At 31.8% G+C, this 18399-nt stretch overlaps 1 protein-coding gene across 9 annotated transcripts in view; it reads left to right on the top strand.

The window, feature by feature from the left end:
- PPFIA2 (PTPRF interacting protein alpha 2) overlaps window positions 1-18399 on the top strand; it is a 664129-nt gene that overhangs the window by 597629 nt on the left and 48101 nt on the right. For all 9 annotated transcript variants that reach the window (XM_074270868.1, XM_074270869.1, XM_074270872.1 and 6 more), the window contains one exon: window positions 4414-4507. In XM_074270868.1, the coding sequence (XP_074126969.1) occupies window positions 4414-4507 (94 nt within the window). The remainder of the gene's footprint in view (window positions 1-4413; window positions 4508-18399) is intronic.

Raw genomic sequence — 18399 nt, 5'->3', positions numbered from 1 at the left:
AAATGTTCATGGAACATGTACATAACTGATAAGATACATTTGTGATCCCCAAAATCCACTTCAGCATATCAGAGCATTATGTTGACATTTTAAAAAGAAATTGCTTAGTTACTCAGTATTTGTTGCTACTAAGGGCAAGAATACTAAACTATGAGAGATTAAACTAGAGATTGTAATGAGATTAAAAAAAAAAAAAAAACATAAAAAACCAGAGTAGATGCAGGCAGATGATGCAGTAGATAGAACACTAAATCAGGGCTTAGAAAGACCTGAGTTCAAATTTGATCTCAGACATTTAACATTTTCTAGCTGTTTGACCCTGGGCAAGTCATATAACCCCAATTCCGTTGCCAAAAACCAACAGCAACAATCAGGGCAACCAAATTACTCTGTAAGAGTTTGATAAAATGTCTATGTGTTATGCAAAGCAATTTGATTTTGATTTTATTTCTCTCTTCTCTTCCCCACCCCATTCCATTAACTTCTTTGGCTAGCTATTATATCAAGGGCAAAATATCTTTTGTTTGGAATTTAATTCTTTACAAGCTGGGTCTTTTTTGCCTTTCCAGTCTTTCTTCCATGCCAGTATATTGAATTATTTACTGTGTCACATATTTCTCTATCTTTCATCTTAATAACAATGTGGCCCATGATTTTTGATTATTGTTCATTCATGTTTGATTCTTTATGACACCATTTGGAGTTTTCTTGACAAAGATACTAGAGTGGTTTGCCAGTTCCTTTTCTGCCTCATTTTATAGTTGAGGAAATTGAGGCAAATACAATTAATTGACTTACCCCATGTTACACAGCTGGTGTCTGAGGCCAGATTTAAAGTCAGAATGATGAATCTTCCAGATTATAAACCCACTGTTCTATCCACTGCTTTACCTAGCTGCCCAATCTGGACCAGCTGCTTAATAAATGTTTGTGGATTGATTATTGGCTTGCTTGCTTGATAGCTTTGTATTCTCTGACCATCACATGGGCAATGCACTTTTTTCTCAATCTCCATCTCTTAGATTCTCTGATTTTTCAACATTTGCTTCAGCGTCTACCTTCTCCTATTCCCTGCAATTGCTGGTATCCTCCCACTCCCAACTACTTTGTAGTTGTGATGTCTGGGCTAGTTTTCTGGAGGTTCTCGCATAAGCCTTAGTCTCATCAGGATAGTCAGGAATAGAACTTTAGGTCTTTATTGTCTTCTTCACAGTCTGTTCACTCTGACTGACTAAGTCTTTCCCCAGTTCTCTCAGCCCTTAAATACCCTATTATAATTACATCATTACAGCATACTGAGTATACAAGTATCCTTGTTTCAAGTACACTTCTCCAGAGTTCTGGCCCTTTACATGTAGTGTTTATGTTGTGTGAATATTTATAATAGTTAACTTATCCATGACACATTTAGGTTTATAACTTCACAAAGTTTGAAAACAAAGTATTCATACATAAATATCAAATGAGATAATATATGTAAAGTTACTGTAACTTTACATATATTATAGATAAATATCAAATGAGATAATATATGTAAATTTACTATAACTTTACATATATTATAGATAAATATCAAATGAGATTATATATGTGTAAAGTTACTGTAACTTTATATATATTATCTCATTTGATATTTATCTATGAATACTTTGTGTCCAAATTAGAATGTTATATATAACCTTGAAAGCAGACTTTTGCTGTTTTGTTTTTGCTTAGTGCCTGATACTTAAAAAGTATTAATAAATACTTGTTAACTGATTGAATTAAAAAAAAAAAAAAACATCCACAATTAGGTTGTAAGTTTGGTTAGATGATTCCTATGTTCTTCATGTAGGAGGCAAGTGGCTGGTTTTAATGAGGCTCAATTATTATAATGTTGTAAAATTCTGAACTTTTTTCTCTGAGAGATTTAGCTAAACCTCTCTATCTAATTTTGACAGTATTCACGGTTTGAACTTGAACTTTACAGTTAAATAAATGACTTAATGAAATTATCTAATGATGATGGCCCTTTTTTCATTAAATTTTTTTCTCAGTTTAACCAATAGTGAAAAGAAAGAATATAGAAGAAAATGCTCATTTTTATAGTTCAATAGATAATTTATGAGTTAATTATCCACTTTAAAATCCTGAAAGAAATTATTACATTGTAAATTGCAATGGTTTTACTGTTAGTGCCCAGCATGTTTTTATTTTTCCTCCTTTCTGCCCTGAGGCTATGTATACTCTATGAACCAATAACAGTGACATTAAACCCAGTGTTTTAGAATCTGCTGGGAAATGACACTGTACTCAGCAGGGGTTTTTGATGAAAGTTTTTGGAATTTTTAAAGTACTTGTATAAGATGAAAATAATTAAACTGAGTAAAAGAATGATTATTTTTTAGGAAGGAAAAATACTTGACTTCTGAAGATTAGCACATTTTCTTCCCAGTGTTTTAACATAATTATAAGTAAATATATCAAATTTTATACTCCTTGGAATATTTGTATACTTATATAGCATTACAAATATGAAAGCTTTAAAAAATGGAGGAAGGTAAGAGCAAAGATAATGGCATATGGGTAACATAGTGGATAAAGTGCTGGATATGGAGTCAGGAAGAATCATCTTTTTGAGTTTGATTCTGACCAAAAATATTTACTGGCTATTTGACCCTGGGCAAGTCACTTAACTGTGCCTCATTTGTAAAATAAGTAAAATAAGAAAATCCCAAATGGGGTCATGAAAAGTTAAATATAACTGAAATTATTGAACAACAACAATAAAAAGGGGAAGGGATTGAGAGAAGTTAAGAAAGAAAAGAACGGGGGGAAAGGAAGAAGGAAGAGAGAGAAAATCATTGACCAGTTTCTTGTAAAATAGTTTTTCATATACTCTTTCACTTAATCTCCTTATGAAACATTTATCTAGTGCTAACATGCCAAAAATATGTGCCTATTTATAATTCAATACAATTCCATAAATAGAGTATACTAGATATTTGAGATGCAAATATGCAACTTATAGTTTAATTGAGAGAAGGGTGATCAGTGAGATTGAAACATACAAAAATAGCTGTTAAAATATGATCAAGGAGTAATTAAATATAATACCATATGAAGAGATGGTAGTAATACTGTAGTAATACGGTAGGCCAGGAAAATATCATGGAGAAATGGCACCTGATCGAAGCCTTGAAATATAAAACTGTCATCAGCAGGACATATTAGTAGAGTCCATTCTAGGACTGGAAAAAACAACAACCCTATAAGATGATACAAATACTATTGTGTTTATTTTGCAGAATAAGATATGAAGCCTTAGAAAAATCACGTGATTTAGACTTTGTGACAAAAGTAATATTAGAAACAAAACTTGAACTTACCCTTTCTGGACTTTATCTGCTATTATGTATAGCTTTCTTTGGGTATTGAGAGAAAAGATCAGTAGACCTGAGGAAAACACACACACACACACACACACACACACACACACACACACACACACACACACGGCAAAAGAAAAAGAAAAAAAAAAGGAGAAAAAAAAGAGAAAGAAAAAGAGAAAGAAAAAAGTACTCAGAGATATCAGAAGAAAACCATAGGGAAGCATTATTTAGAAAGTCAAGATAGGGCAAAAAAGAAGGTAGGGGGTGGGGTGGGGAAGAGATGAACAATAGAATGAAATGTTAGTTCTGAAAACCATCCATTAGAACTTGTAAGGAATGAAGGACAGAGAAAGTCAGAGATTTAAAGAAATGAGGAATAAGAAAAAAACATTAGATTTCTCAATTAGAAGTTTATTGATTCCAAAGCAATCTCAGTAGACTTTGTTTGCTGAGGCAGTTGGGGTTAAGTGACTTGCCCAAGGTCACACAGCTAGGAAGTGTTAAGTGTCTGAGATCAAATTTGAACTCAGGTCCTCCTGACTTCAGGGCTGGTGCTCTATCCACTGCCCCACTTGCTGCCCCAATAGAGTTTGGATAGAAAATGTCACTAGATCCAGAAACAGAACTAAGGAGGCTGAATGTAAATCAACAAATGCTAGTTTCACTTCTTTTTTCTGTTTTTTTTTTTTTTTAATCTCTCCCATGATTTTTCCTTTTTACTCTGATTTTTTCTCTCCTAACATGATTCATAAAGCAATGTGTATTAAAAATAAGTAAATTTACTAGGGGAAATAAGTTTACTGGTGACTATGTAGAGAGCATATTGAGGAGAGATAACTGCCATATTTCTAGACACTAAAGAGAGCAACAGGATTATAATGAACTAGAGGCACTGATTAATGACTAACCTTTTAAAAGTTTAGCAGCAAATAAAATAATAATAGAAAAAGAAAAGAAGTTTAGTGGCTTGCTCATTTTGAAGTACATAATAGGTTCAACATGCTTGTATTAATATGGTCTAACTTAAAATGTTTCTCCATAGGAGGCTTTATGGAGACAGAAGCTGCAGCACAGGAGTCTCTAGGGTTAGGGAAACTTGGAACTCAAGCGGAGAAGGACCGCCGACTAAAGAAAAAGTAGGTTTAATATTTTCTTCTCCTTTAGCTAATATTGATATAAAATCTTAGTACTTTTATTTATTTGGAGAGTCAAAAACAGTCAGATTTGAAAGCTAGAAAGGCAAAATAATGGTTTGATGTTTCCTTCTTGTTGTTGTTTATTATAGATTCTCAGTTTGTTTTCTTGATTTGAAATGCTTTGTCTAAAATATGCAGTTGTAGTAATAATTTCTTCAGAAGATGATTAGGGGATAGAGACAGGACTTGTAACTTTATCAATATACAGGGACTCCCAGATAGGATCCCTTCTACTGATAAAAGATCATTTTTGCATCCACATATACAAGAAACTTTTACTGCATCTTAAAAAAAAAAAAAAGCATAAATATTTTTGTTATCTAGTGAATGTTTAATTATTATAGAATCCCAACAGATCAGTGACTTTTTATTTCACATCTGTCAGGAAACTGACAATATATCTTTATATTCATATAAAATGAGTAATGGTTAAATGCCTTGTGAAAGTGATATATTGTGAATCACAGCAGCTGCTGGAAAATAGTTGTCTCGTAAAGGAAAAATGGGAAAAAAACACACATATCGGATGCTTCCAGTGTCATCCCAGACATCTGTGAGGGGGAAAAGAGGGTGGTTAGAAGATAATTTGAAAGAAAAGATGTTTTCCTTTTTCCATAATTTGATCTTTTGTTCATTCCCATTTTCCCCTGAGATTCATTCTTATCTTTTGTATCCACAACACTTATTTCCATCCTTCAGTTTGAAGATTTGAAAAATATTATGTTCCATACTCATTTTTCCTTGCCTTGGAGAGACATTCTTTAAGCCTTTCTTATCATAAACCATTGAACCATTCTTATCATGAGAGGCTGAAAGTTAAAGAATAAATTGTTTCCAATGCATTTTTGCCAAAGAACTTCAAAGACATAAGAATGAAACCTCAATAAGATGACCCCTTGAATGTCTTATAAATTTCAACTTATTTTGATTTTTGGTATATGTAAAGTTTAAAATGGGTTATTCTCATGTAAATACAACCAATGAAAGCATCCATGATTAGAAATATTAGTTTTTTTTTTCATTTTATTGTTATTTCTATTATTATTAAAATAAGCATCTTTCAAGAAGTTATTATATATTATAATTTGTCACAAAAGTTATGCACTATATCATTTTATGCACTAATTTAGGTTACTTTGTTCCTAAATATCTCAAATGAAATTATTAACCGAGTCTTATATGTAATCATTTGCTAACTTAAGAGCAGATTGTGATATTCTCTAAATCCTCCCCAATCATCCCACAGGTACTTTAAGGTACTGCATAATAAAATTTGTCTTCAAACATAAGTGGTAACAAAATTATATATGTCATTAATGGGGCATTTTGCAAGCAATCAGAAAATAAAATTTGCCCTATATTTTCTGTTAAAGTAAATGAAATCAACAAATATAAATATGACAGTGAAATCTAGATAATATGAATAAATGTGAAGACAATAAGATGTGCAAGATACTGTTCTACTGGCTTCCAGTTTTTAGTAGAAAATATTTTTTAGATAGTTTTCTTTCAAACTAATAGAGAAATAGAAGTAACTCAAAAGGTGTTTGTGTGTGTGTGTGTACATTTGTATGATAACTAATAAGCTTCGTTTTATTTGTTTTTGGCTGCTCATGGACTTAGCTAAGTCAAGTTGTATTCTGTTCCTGTACTTTTTTTTCCAGCTAAGAATTAAAAAATAATAAATCCAATAAAATTTTATTTATAAAAGGTTAAAAAAAGTTTTACCTTGAAGCTATAGAAAAACAATCAGAGCTAGATTTAACCTGCTGGCCAAAATTCTCTGATATTTCATGTTACCACATTATCTAATCTTTTCACTCTTCCTTCTCTCAATCCTTCATCATACATTTTTTTTCCTTTCATAATTTGATGTTGTAGTTGATCACTTCATCCAACTATAAACTGTCATTTACCCTTCAATACTCCTTTGTTCTGTTGTTATTCTCATTTTGGCAAACATTGGCCTTTCAGATCCTACTCCATAATTTTAAGTATTGCTCAAAATTAGGTCTGTGAGAAAAAATCTTATCTTCTGTTATCAGCTGAGCCTTCACTATTGCTTGGTAACTCTGATTCTTTTCTGATGGACCACATCAATTCCCCACAACATCTATCCCAGATTTATCTTCTCATACCCTAATGGCCATTCCTTGTGGCTGGTTTTTCAGCATATGTCTCCTTTTACCTTATTGAGAAAAGTAATGAAAAATCATCTCCTATGATCTCCCTCTTTCTCTCTATTCCTTGTTTCAAACTACAGTATGTCAATCCTTATTCTCTTTCTTTACTCAGTTCAATCCAATTATATTTAATAGACATTTTTGCATTTGCTTTATGCAGCCATTCATTCAGAAAGTACTCATAGACAAGTCACTGGCTTAGATGCTACAAATAAACAAAGAAAAAAGGTCAAGAAACTTAATCTTCTCCAAATGCATAGATAAACTGATAATATTAATAACAAGAACAATTGTTCAATTAATATAGCACTTTTAAGATTTGCAGAGAATTTTATATACATTATCCTATTTCTATCAAGGTAAAATAATATGGAAAAAATTTTAAAAGAGATAGAATTAGTAGAGAGATGAGAAGAGTTTTATATGGGTGGTACATGATCTGAACTTTGAAGGGAGCATAGAAGTATGTGAGATGGATGTAAGAATGAAGTGTTTTCCATTCATGGAAGACCACCTGGAAAATACATAGATGCAAAAGATACTCTTTTGTTTTGTTTTGAGGAACAAAAACTAAATCAGTTTAAGTAGAATGTAGAATATTCTAGTCTCTGAGGAAGAGGTATTTTTTCTTGCCCAAATCAATTCTTTTACTTGTGTACTTAATACCTTTATCTGAGGCAGGTAGGTGGTAGTGTATAATGTTTTACTTGGAGCAACTCTCTGATAAGATCTGAGTTCAAGGGGTAGCTAGTTGGCACAGTGGATAGAGCACCAGCCCTGAAGTCAGGAGGACCTGAGTTCAAATCTGGTCTCAGACATTTAACACTTGCTAGATGTGTGACCCTGGGCAAGTCACTTGACCCCAATTGCCTCAGGGGGAAAAAAAAAAAATATATATATATATATATGAGTTCAAGCCTGAGACATTTATTTACTAGTTTTTTGATCTTGGACAAGTCATTTGACTGCTCTACTGACTTCACCTCATTTTCCTTGTCTATAAAAATAAAGATTAAAAATACCATTTAGAGCATTTAATTTCTCTACTTAAAACTTTCACCCATTCCTGTCTATTTTCCATTCCAATCTATTCTCCATACCACTATGAAAGAGATTTTCCCAAGTACATGTTCCACTGTTTCTCTGCTACTCAGTAAATTGTTTCTAAGATCAAATAAACTCTTCTGTTTAGCACTTAGATTTCTTTTTTTCCTCAGTATTTGATTTTTCCAAATACATGTAAAAATAGACTTCATCATTCATTTTTGTAAAGACTTTGTGTTCAAAATTTTTCTTCTTCCCACACTTAACTCTCTTTTCCCCAAGAAAGCAAAAAATCTGATGTGGGTTAAATATGAGCACTTAGATTTCTTTACAACGAAGGTTCTCCTTCACTTTCCAGTGTCTTCCATGAACAATACATTTCAGCTGTATTGTTCTTCTTCCTGTTCTACCATATAGCATACCATTGCCCATCTTCATATATTTCCCCTGGCTGAACCAATCTCTAACAATGCACTTCCTCTTCATTTCTGCCCCTCAGAATCTCTGGTTTTCTTCAAGACTCAACTCAAGTACCACTTTCTCTGTGAAGTCTTTTTATTTTATCACTCTCTTAGATCACTCTCAACTCTTGATCTATGATCCTTTGATCCCACATCCCTTTGGGGGTCCTGGACTCATAAATATAAGTGGATTACCTCTTCTCTTCCCCTCTCCTCCCAATATATCCGTTCTGTTGACAAGTCTTATTGAGGTTATCTACCCATCTTTCATGTTCAATTCAGTTTGTCCATTCACATGGTCTACTCTCTAGGTAGGTTTTCATCATCTTTTGCCTGGGCCATTCTAAGAACATCCTCTCTCTCCAAATCATCTCTCCTATCCTAATTTTTCCATTCTACAATAATCTTCTATAAAACTACCAAAATTCATGTCTAAAATTTTCAATAATTCTCTATCAAACCTATCATAAGGAAAATAAATTAAAAAAAAAAAAAAAAAAAAAAACAACTCCTGAGCCTCATACACAAAGCCACCCCAAATGTAGCTCCAATTTACCTTTACAATCTTATTTCATATTAATTTTATTCATATTCTCTGTTCAAGAACTTGACATTCCCTCTATAACGCCTCTTTTTTTTTTTTTTAATTTCTAGCATACATTGTCAAAATATTTGTCTTCATTCTAGGTTTAGCCACTTCCTGGAAGAAGTCCTTGCTTGATGTGTGTGTGTGTGTGTGTGTGTGTGTGTGTGTGTTTATGTACTCTACCTTCCAAACTATCTTTTATTTACTTAGTTGTGTATTTGCTTAGCCATTTAGCTTGCAATAACCACAGATAATATAAAATACTTGTGAACCTGCCAGCCAAGACAAAGTAGGAATTAAAAAAACATAATTACAAAATACTTTTTACAAAAATGAAGACAAATCTAAACAACTGGAGAAATATTAATTTCTCCTAAAATAACATAATAAACTTACTTATTCAGTTAACTTACTTATTCAATAATATATCAATCAAACTACCAAAAATTATTTTATAGAGCTAGGAAAAAATAATGATAAAATTCATCCAGAATAAAAGTTCAAGAATATCAAGAGTATCGATGGGAAAAAATGTGAATAGAGGCAACTTGATAAAATAAAGGCAGATTTCAAAGAATAATTATCAAAACTAGCTGGTATTGACTAAAAAATAGAGTGGTACATCAATGGAATAGATTCGGCATGCAATTTTGCTAAACCCAAAGATCTAAAATTTAAGGGTAAGAATTCATTATTTGACAAAAATTTCTGGGAAAACTGGAAAGCATTTTAGTAGAAACTAGACTTAGGGGGGCAGATAGGTAGTGCAGTGGATAGAGCACCAGACCTGGTCAGGAGAACCCAAGTTCAAATCTGGTCTCAGACACTTAACACCTCCTAGCTGTGTGACCCTGGGCACATCACTTAACCCCAGCCTGGAGGGGGGGAGGGGGGGAGAAACTAGTCATAGATCAATGTCTTATATAATATGCCAAAATAGAGAAAAATGGATGAAATTATTTAGAAATAAGAGTGATATGAGTAAATTTGGGGAACAAAGAAAAAATTATCTATGAAATATTTAGATAAAAGAAAAGTTTATGAGCAAATAAGAGATAGAGAGGATCTCAGGAAGTAAAATAAATAATTCTGATTACATGAAATTTAAAAGGCTTTGCCTAAACAATTAATGAAGTCAAAATTAGAAGAAAGCAGCAATTTTTTTTTTTGGGGGGGACACATTTCTCTGATAAAGGCCTCATTTCCAAAATATTAAGGAAGCTAAAGTCATATTTATAAAATATTTCTTAAAAAATCTTAAAAAAATAAATCTAAGCATATGTATATATATATATATATATATATATATATATATATATATATATATATATATATAGATATATATAGATATACAACATAAACTCCTTGAAGGCAAGGACTCTTGATTTTCTTTGTAGCTTGATTGACTAGCAGCACTATAGTAATTAGTTATTAAACATTGGATTAAATTCATCCCATCTGTCAAGCTAGCACCTTGATCTTGTGCTAGGAATCCATTACAGTATTTTAAGTGAATTTTTTTTTTTTTTTTTTAGAAATAATGGGGAGAGCACACTAAAAAAAATTTCAGTGGAGAAAAAATGCTTTTCAGGAAATTCTCAGAACTGACAATTAGGGGTCTCTTTGTAAGTCTTCAAACTATTTTTCCTTCTAACCTGCACCACATGCCACCTTTTCTGGCACAATAATAACCACTTCAATTGACCAAGGGACTTTTAAAAACGATTGTCAAAATAGTCCATAGGAACTCCTAGGGGGAAAAAATGGTCTTTTTGATATTTTATAGTTATTTAGATTGCTCTCTTCACCTTACTGCTCATCTCAGACATGTCCAAGAATCAAAACTTGGAATTCCAAATTTATTACAACCTTCCCTTTTCTCAGTGCTTATAAAATTTCATAATATGTTATATGTATAGCAAACTAATTTCTACAGCTCTTATGATCAGTTGATTATCTGTAAAAATTCTGAGTTTATTCAGAAATCACAGTGCCTAATTACAAGATAACTTTAGAATTTAAAGCAACTTAATATTATTTCTTCCCAATATAACACACACAGTCAGTATTTAATGAACATTATAAATAAGTTTCCTTTAAGGAAAAAAAATCCTAAATTACAATTTTTTAGACATTTGTGTCACATAATTGTCTTTTTTCATTACCCAGAAAGACATCTCCTCATTCATTTGTACCAGTGCAGAAATTTTGTATTATCTTGCTGAAATTTTAAAATTATTTAGTTCCTTTTTAAACAGTTCTGTTTAATATAGAGAGGTTTAAAGAGACATCTATAGGATTATAGTTCTACTGATGAAAGGGACTATTTAATGCAGTTCATCTATCAGACAAGGAAACGAGGCTTACTCAAATCACATAGGTGATAAATATCTGAAGCAAAATTTGAACTTAGTTCCAAATCCAACATTCTATCCACCATAATAACTAGGTGCCTCAGATCAAGAGCTCATAGATTATGTGTCAGAGATTATAAATAATTTTTAATAATACCTTTGTATTAAGAAAGACAGGGTTTTACCCTTGTAAAACCTTGTGATCCAAATTTTTTTTCACTTCCTTTCCTCCACCTCCTTTCCTAGACAGCAAGTAACACAATATATGTAAAATGTGAAATTCTATATATATTTTCACAATTATCATGCTACACAAGAAAAATCAAAACAAAAAGGAGAGGAAAAATGAGAAAGAAAAGAAAAACAAGCAAACAGCAACAAAAAAATGAAAAAACTGTGTTGTGATCCACATTCAGTCCCTACCATTTCTGGATGCAGATGGAGTTCTCATCTATTGGAATTGGCCTGAATCACCTCATTGTTGAAAAGAGATATGTCCATCAGAATTGATTGTTATATAATTTTGTTGTTACTGTTTACAATGTTCTCTTGGTTCTACTCAATTCACTTAGCATCAGCAATTAGCATGTAAATCTCTTCAGGCCTTTCTGAAAGCATCCTGCTGATTGTTTCTTATAGAATAATATATAATAATAATACATAACATTCATATACCATAACTTATTCAGCCATTTTCCAATTGACGGGCATCCACTCAGTTTCCAGTTTCTTGCTACAACAAAAAGGGCTGCTAGAAACATTTTTGTGCTTCTGGATCTTTTTTTCCTTTTTTATGCTCTCTTTGGAATACAGGCCCAGTAGAGACATTGGTGTGTCAAAGGGTATGTAGATAGTTTGATAGTGTTATGGGCATAACAGTTCCATATTGCTCTCCAAAATGGTTGGATCAGTTCACAACTCCACCAACAATATAGTGTCCCATTTTTCCCACATCTATTCCAACATTCCTCATTACCTTTTTCTATTTTCTTAGCCAATCTGAGAGGTGTATAGTGGTACCTCATAGTTGTCTTAATTTGCATTTCTCGATCAATAGTGATTTAGAGCATTATTTTTCATATGACTGGAAATGATTTTAATTTCTTCATCTGAAAATTATCTGTTCATATTCTTTGACCACTTATTAATTGGAGTGTGGCTTGCATTCTTACAAAATTTGAGTCAATTCTCTATATATTTTAGAAATGAGGCCTTTATCAGAACCCTAGGATGTAAAATTTTGCCCCCATTTTTCTGCTTCCCTTCTAATCTTGTCTTCAGTGGTTTTGTTTGTACAAAAACTTTTTAACTTAATATAATGAAAATGATCCATTTTGCATTTCCTAATGTATTCTAATTCTTCTTTGGCCACAAAGTCCTTCCTTCTCCACAGATCTGAGAAGTAGACTATTCTTTGTTCTTCTAATTTGTTTATATCACTATTTATGTCTAAATCATGAATACATTTCAACTTTATCTTCATATAGGGTATTAGGTTTTGGTCAATGCCTAAACTCTGCCACATTATTTTCCAGTTTTCCCAGTAATTTTTGTCAAATAGTGAGTTCTTATCTCAGAAGCTGGGGTGTCATCAACACTTTAAAATTCACATGTGCTTATTCAAAAGCTAGTGTTCTTTCCACAGTACTGCACCTTCTCCAAAGCCATGTTGTTTCCTTCCTGCTAAGGAAAGCAATGATTATCTGTATTCAGATTAATTAGTATCATTTTACCCAAAGTGTAACTTAGGTTTTTGTAAATATTTACAAAAAAATCTCTGATTCAAACACAGAATCATAACTAGTGTTCAGACAAACTGGTTAAAGTTTCTACTTATAGGGTAGTGGTTACTATACTATTTAATAACAAAAGTATATCATCTTTCTAATTTACCCTGTACGATATAATTAATATCGTATATATTATATCCATATCCTCAACTAAGTAGGATGTAAGTGATTTGAGGAAAGATACTGAACTATTTTATATCTTTTTTATCTCAAGGCCTAACTGTGGGAAGACTTTAAAAAATATTTATCTGAATTGAATGTTACAGAATTTGTAAATAGCCTCAAAGCTTCCTTAACATCAATTACAGGGGCAGCTAGGTGGTGCAGTGGATAGAGCACCAGCCTTCAAGTCAGGAGGACCTGAGTTCAAATCTGGCCTCAGACACTTAACACCTCCTAGCTGGGTGACTGTGGGCAAGTCACTTAACCCCAACTACCTCTCAGCAGAACAAAACAAACAAACCAAAAACAAAAAAAACCTCAATTACATGAAATTATTATGCTCATTTAAATTATGAACTATTTTTCCCCACTAAAGCAATATCTCTCACACTTGAATTGACTGCATTTTCTTCCCTCCCCCCCGCAAAAAAAAATGGAAAGCAGTAAACATGTATTTCTTTAATATTGTTTACTGTGACTTATTAAAAGTTTAAGAAACATAATTTCTTGATAATTTGTCATTTTATTAGTAATACTAGTATTTTAATCAAAGAGATCAGGACTCTAAAATGTCAGATTCCTCATGGCAATGGTTTTACAATTTATATGTAAACTTGGAAAATGTTGTCCAGAGAATGGCAATCAATTCTGATTAGTTAGTAATTAATGAAAACGAATAATACCATGAAAGATGGACCTATTATGTTTGATTATATCATTTGCTTCTAAATTATCTGGACAAAAAAATTTATATTCCCCACCCAATGCTGAGCTGAAGACTGTGGGCTAGGAGTTTCACTTTAAATTAACTTCCTTGTAAGTTTGGGTGGAGTCTGAGCCAGATTGAGGAGAGTTAATTCTGTCTCATTATCAGTAATGTACTTCAAGAGACTGAACTTTGAAATGAGGATTTTAGAAAAGGGGCCTCTGGATCTCCCCAAATCATTAGTTAATAATCATTTCTCTCAATAAGTGAAACTTTTCACAAGCATAAATTCTATAATTGTATGATTTAATATTTGGGGAAAAAATCTTAGAAATTCTTTAATTCATGCTTTATGTGCTTTCCTAATTTATCTATATCTAAAATTTATCTAAATAAAAGTGAGGTTTGACTACATTTTCATTCTAAATTTGGGAATCCTGAGACTTTTAAAGATTTTTCTTTTTTATAAAAACATAGTTCTTCATTATTATTAACTTAAAGTAAGAATAATCATTCTCATAAAAAATTTCTCATAAAAAATTCTCATAAAAAATATGAGCATTTAAGAGTGACTAGCACCTAATAGCTGTTTTGGAGAAATATACATCAAAAAAAAAAAAAAAGTTTGCATCTGTAATCTGTAAAGAAAGAACAATCAGGGGCAGCTAAGTGATGCAGTGGATAGAGCACCAACCCTGAAGTCAGTAGGACCTGAGTTCAAATTTGACCTCAGACACTTAACATTTCCTAGCTGGGCAAGTCACTTAACCCCAAAAAGAAAAAGAAAGAAAGAACAATAAATAAATCTTTGAGTTGTACTTTCCTTTTCCACTTAAATCCCACCCAGGTTACTTGTTTCTTTTTAATAGCTTTACAACAAAAGAATAAAAAGATTAAAACTTCTTGAGCTTTACTTAGAAACTCATCTATTATTTTTATATAGTTATTTTTAATATAGAAAAGTAATTTTTACATATCTTCATTCTTCTGCATCTCTTGGCTCACAAAATTTCATTAGTTATTTCACATGCTTAATCATTCAGAAGAAGAATTTTAAAGTTTAATAGAAATATAAATATTGAGTGTAAATATAAATATTGCCAAAATATAAATACACAATTTAATAACTATCCTTTAGTTTGAAAAACATAGAAGGGGAGAGAGGGAGTGATAAGATTTGAAACTCAAAATTTTTTTAAATGAATGGTAAAAAACATGTAATTGGGGGGAAAATATTATTTAAAAAATAAAAAAATGAAAAAAAATTTAATTAAAGAACTTCATTGATCATTTAAAGGTGATGCAGTTAAGGAACCAAATGATGAGGTTAGTGGCAGCGCAGATTGTTGTTGAATCCCCTCTTTGGTCAGCTCAGATCCAACATGAAAGAATTCATGAACCTGAAATTAAAATTAGACTGGCAGACAGAAGTTTATTGTTGGCACTACAGAAGCTAGCTTTTGCTAGGCAGACTGACTTCCGAGTGACAAAGTTCTGGCAGAAAGATAAAGGTCCTAGCAGAGAAATCCTGGTAGAAAGATAAACAGAAGTGTTAACAGTGAGAAGAGAATGTCTTCACAGCCTGCAGGGTTCCTGACAGGCAGCTATGCCAAGGAGAGAGGTTTCTGGGTCTCTGCAAAGAAATGAATTTAAAGTTGCCCCTTTTTAGGAGAGATCAATTGAATGAGGTTACTGCCCCCAGGTCTAGATTTCCAGTAAAATGAGACCACTTAAATTCAAGATAAGTAGGAGTGGTCCTGAACTAATTTTCAACTCAATAGGGGGTGTAGCTAGTCCCACCAAGATAAAGGAATGAAACCACTTTATCTTTATTTCCTGAGGCAGGCCTCCAGAGGAAAGTTTCTTAAGAATTCAAGGAAAGTTTCTTCTCCCAAAATCAAAAGACAGATTCAGGGTCATCTCCCCCATCATCAAAGGTTATTGATATTGACATTCCAAAATTATGAGATTTTATATATATATGCCTAATAATGTTTTTTAAGACAACTCTGGCTTATGTAACTATCTTTTCATCTCTTTGTCCTTTTGAGTAAAAGTCTCAAGTTTCTTTGAATTAGTCAAATGTGGCTAAGTTAGGAGTCTAAATAGTTCAAAGTAAATGAGAAATAGATAATACTAGAAGTTAAAAAAAAACAAAAGGAAATATCATCATTAAGCTTATTTCTCTCTTCAATTATTAGAGATTACTTAGTTTTACAATCTTAAAAGAGTGTTGAACATAACCAATTTTATATATAGATAGATATTTTACATGAAATACTTTGCTGTATTTCTGAGTTTATTTCTCCCTTTAAAAAAATCAATTTGTAGCTAGAGCTAAATGTCATCTGAAATGATATATTTGACTATGTCTGTATATATGTGTTGTATTTATTTGCATATGCAAATGTATGCACCCCTATAAGGAAATGTCATAAAATTATGAGAGAGATAGTTTCATAGCAAATGGCTATATACAGCACATAATAGTCTTCATTGACTATTTTAGAGAGTAAAAGTGTTTGTTGTTAAAGCTATAAAGCAAGCTCTTGGACTTTTGAATCACTGATAATCCTTGGATTGCTTGATCACAGGGATATATTCTGACTCCTTAATTTTTAAGAAAAAGATAAAGAATTGATATTTCCAAAGAGTGATATTCACATATAAAATTATTCTTTTATAGGATTCTAAGAACCAAAGTTGATTTGATCAGGAAAAAGACAGAGTCCATCCGCTGATCAGGGCTTTGAGTCAATGAGATTGCCATTTTGAGTATCTAAAAACCTTTAATATACATTACATTTGAATTTCATTTTGTAGTGCATATTTGTATTAGTAACAATATTTCCAATAATATAGTTTTTCTAATTTAATATCTCTTCATATCATGTTATTTTAATTAAATATAACTCTATTAACATAGTCTTGACTTCCTCATGTTCAAGTAAAAAGACATTACAATAAAATAACTCATTTTTTCAAAAATTTCTGATTAAGAATGCAGCTTTTATTCTTTCTATTCTTTTTCTTTTGAATATTGCATCAATGACAAAAATCACCTTGAAAAAGATAATTATAATGTGTTTCACAGCAATATTTTAACACTTCATGAATATTCTTTTTCTCTGCAGAGATAGGATATGCTCTTTAAGATTCATTTGGCAAATTAAAAATTACTTCAATATATTCTTATATTAAGGTATCAGTTCATTCTCTCTCTGGAATTTGAATTGAGTAATTCAAATATATAGGAGAAAAATATTAATTGATTGAAGAATACCACCAAATTTGATATAATTTTCCACTAAGCTACTTTGGATGTGTTTATATCTTAATTCTTTTTTCTTTTTTTGCTTGAATTTTCTAATTTGACACATTTGCCCCTGCTTCTCTTTCCTCAACACATGTTAGCTGCTTGTGTAAAGTTTTAGACTAGTGAATATAGAGATTAGGAGGACTATATTGCTTTACCATAGATTATTTCTTTCATCCCCTCTCATGGGAGAATAATTTCTCAGTGCATCTGGTAAGCTATGGAAGACACATTGTTGGTAGTGACATATGGCAAATGATACCTTGGACAGTATTGTTGGCAGCTCTACTTCGCCTCTGCACTCAACCAAATGGATATGAGGTTGACTGGCTGGTGAGCTGGTTTCCCCACCTGGAAGCAATTTCCTTTGGATTCATCATGGTTTCTGTTGTATTTGTGTGTTGATGTATTATCAAGGTGAAAATATGTTTGAAAGTGATTTTCTTAGGATCTCAGGATGAGAATTATTTTTATGATAGTAGTAGTCAGAAAGGTTTTTCATAGCAATTTTAGAGTTTAGCCTAGAATTTTAAAAAATGCAGTAAAAACAAAATCAATATGTTCTTTGAATGAATGTCTTTCAAAATGTGTGGTCCTTTCATTTTTGCTTTTGCCCTTTTTCTATATGACAAAAAAGGAAATAAAATCTAATCCAAGTGATTTGTGAAAAAATGCAGAATAGGAGACAAAATTGTCAATAAGTGAAAAATATATTCTTATAGCTCACTAGGAAAAACACTGGGGAAATGAATTTCTTACTACATCATGTGAAAATTTTATACAATGTCCACAGTTCATTGTAATTTAAAAACAAACAACGATTTGATTTCAGTCACATTTTCTCAGCCCCTCTGCTACATCCAGAGAATAAAAGTTGTGCTTGTAACCTAACAATTAGAGGATTTTAGAGGTAAAAAGAACCAAGGAGATCATTGAATTCAACCCTTTTATTTTACACATAGGAAAATAATCTCAGAAAAATTTTATGGGTTTCTTGATTACGCAAGTTGTGAGTGATCTAGATGGACCCAAACTCTTTTCTTCTCATTTCTTATCAAGTGTTCTTTCCTCTAAAGCAAACTACCTCTCTATATTACTCAAGTGCTTTTTTGCAAATCAAGACAGTAACTTCTTAAAAGTACTATGAGATTCAGAGTTCTCTACATTTCTTTGAATTATTAAATCAACCAGCCAATCAATTAAAATTTATTAAACACTTACTATATGCCA

The sequence above is a fragment of the Sminthopsis crassicaudata genome, chromosome 5, assembly GCF_048593235.1.
Source record: "Sminthopsis crassicaudata isolate SCR6 chromosome 5, ASM4859323v1, whole genome shotgun sequence".
NCBI classification, from domain to species: domain Eukaryota; kingdom Metazoa; phylum Chordata; class Mammalia; order Dasyuromorphia; family Dasyuridae; genus Sminthopsis; species Sminthopsis crassicaudata.
Note: the sequence above shows the minus strand (reverse complement) of the source record. Positions and strands in the feature narration are given on the sequence as shown.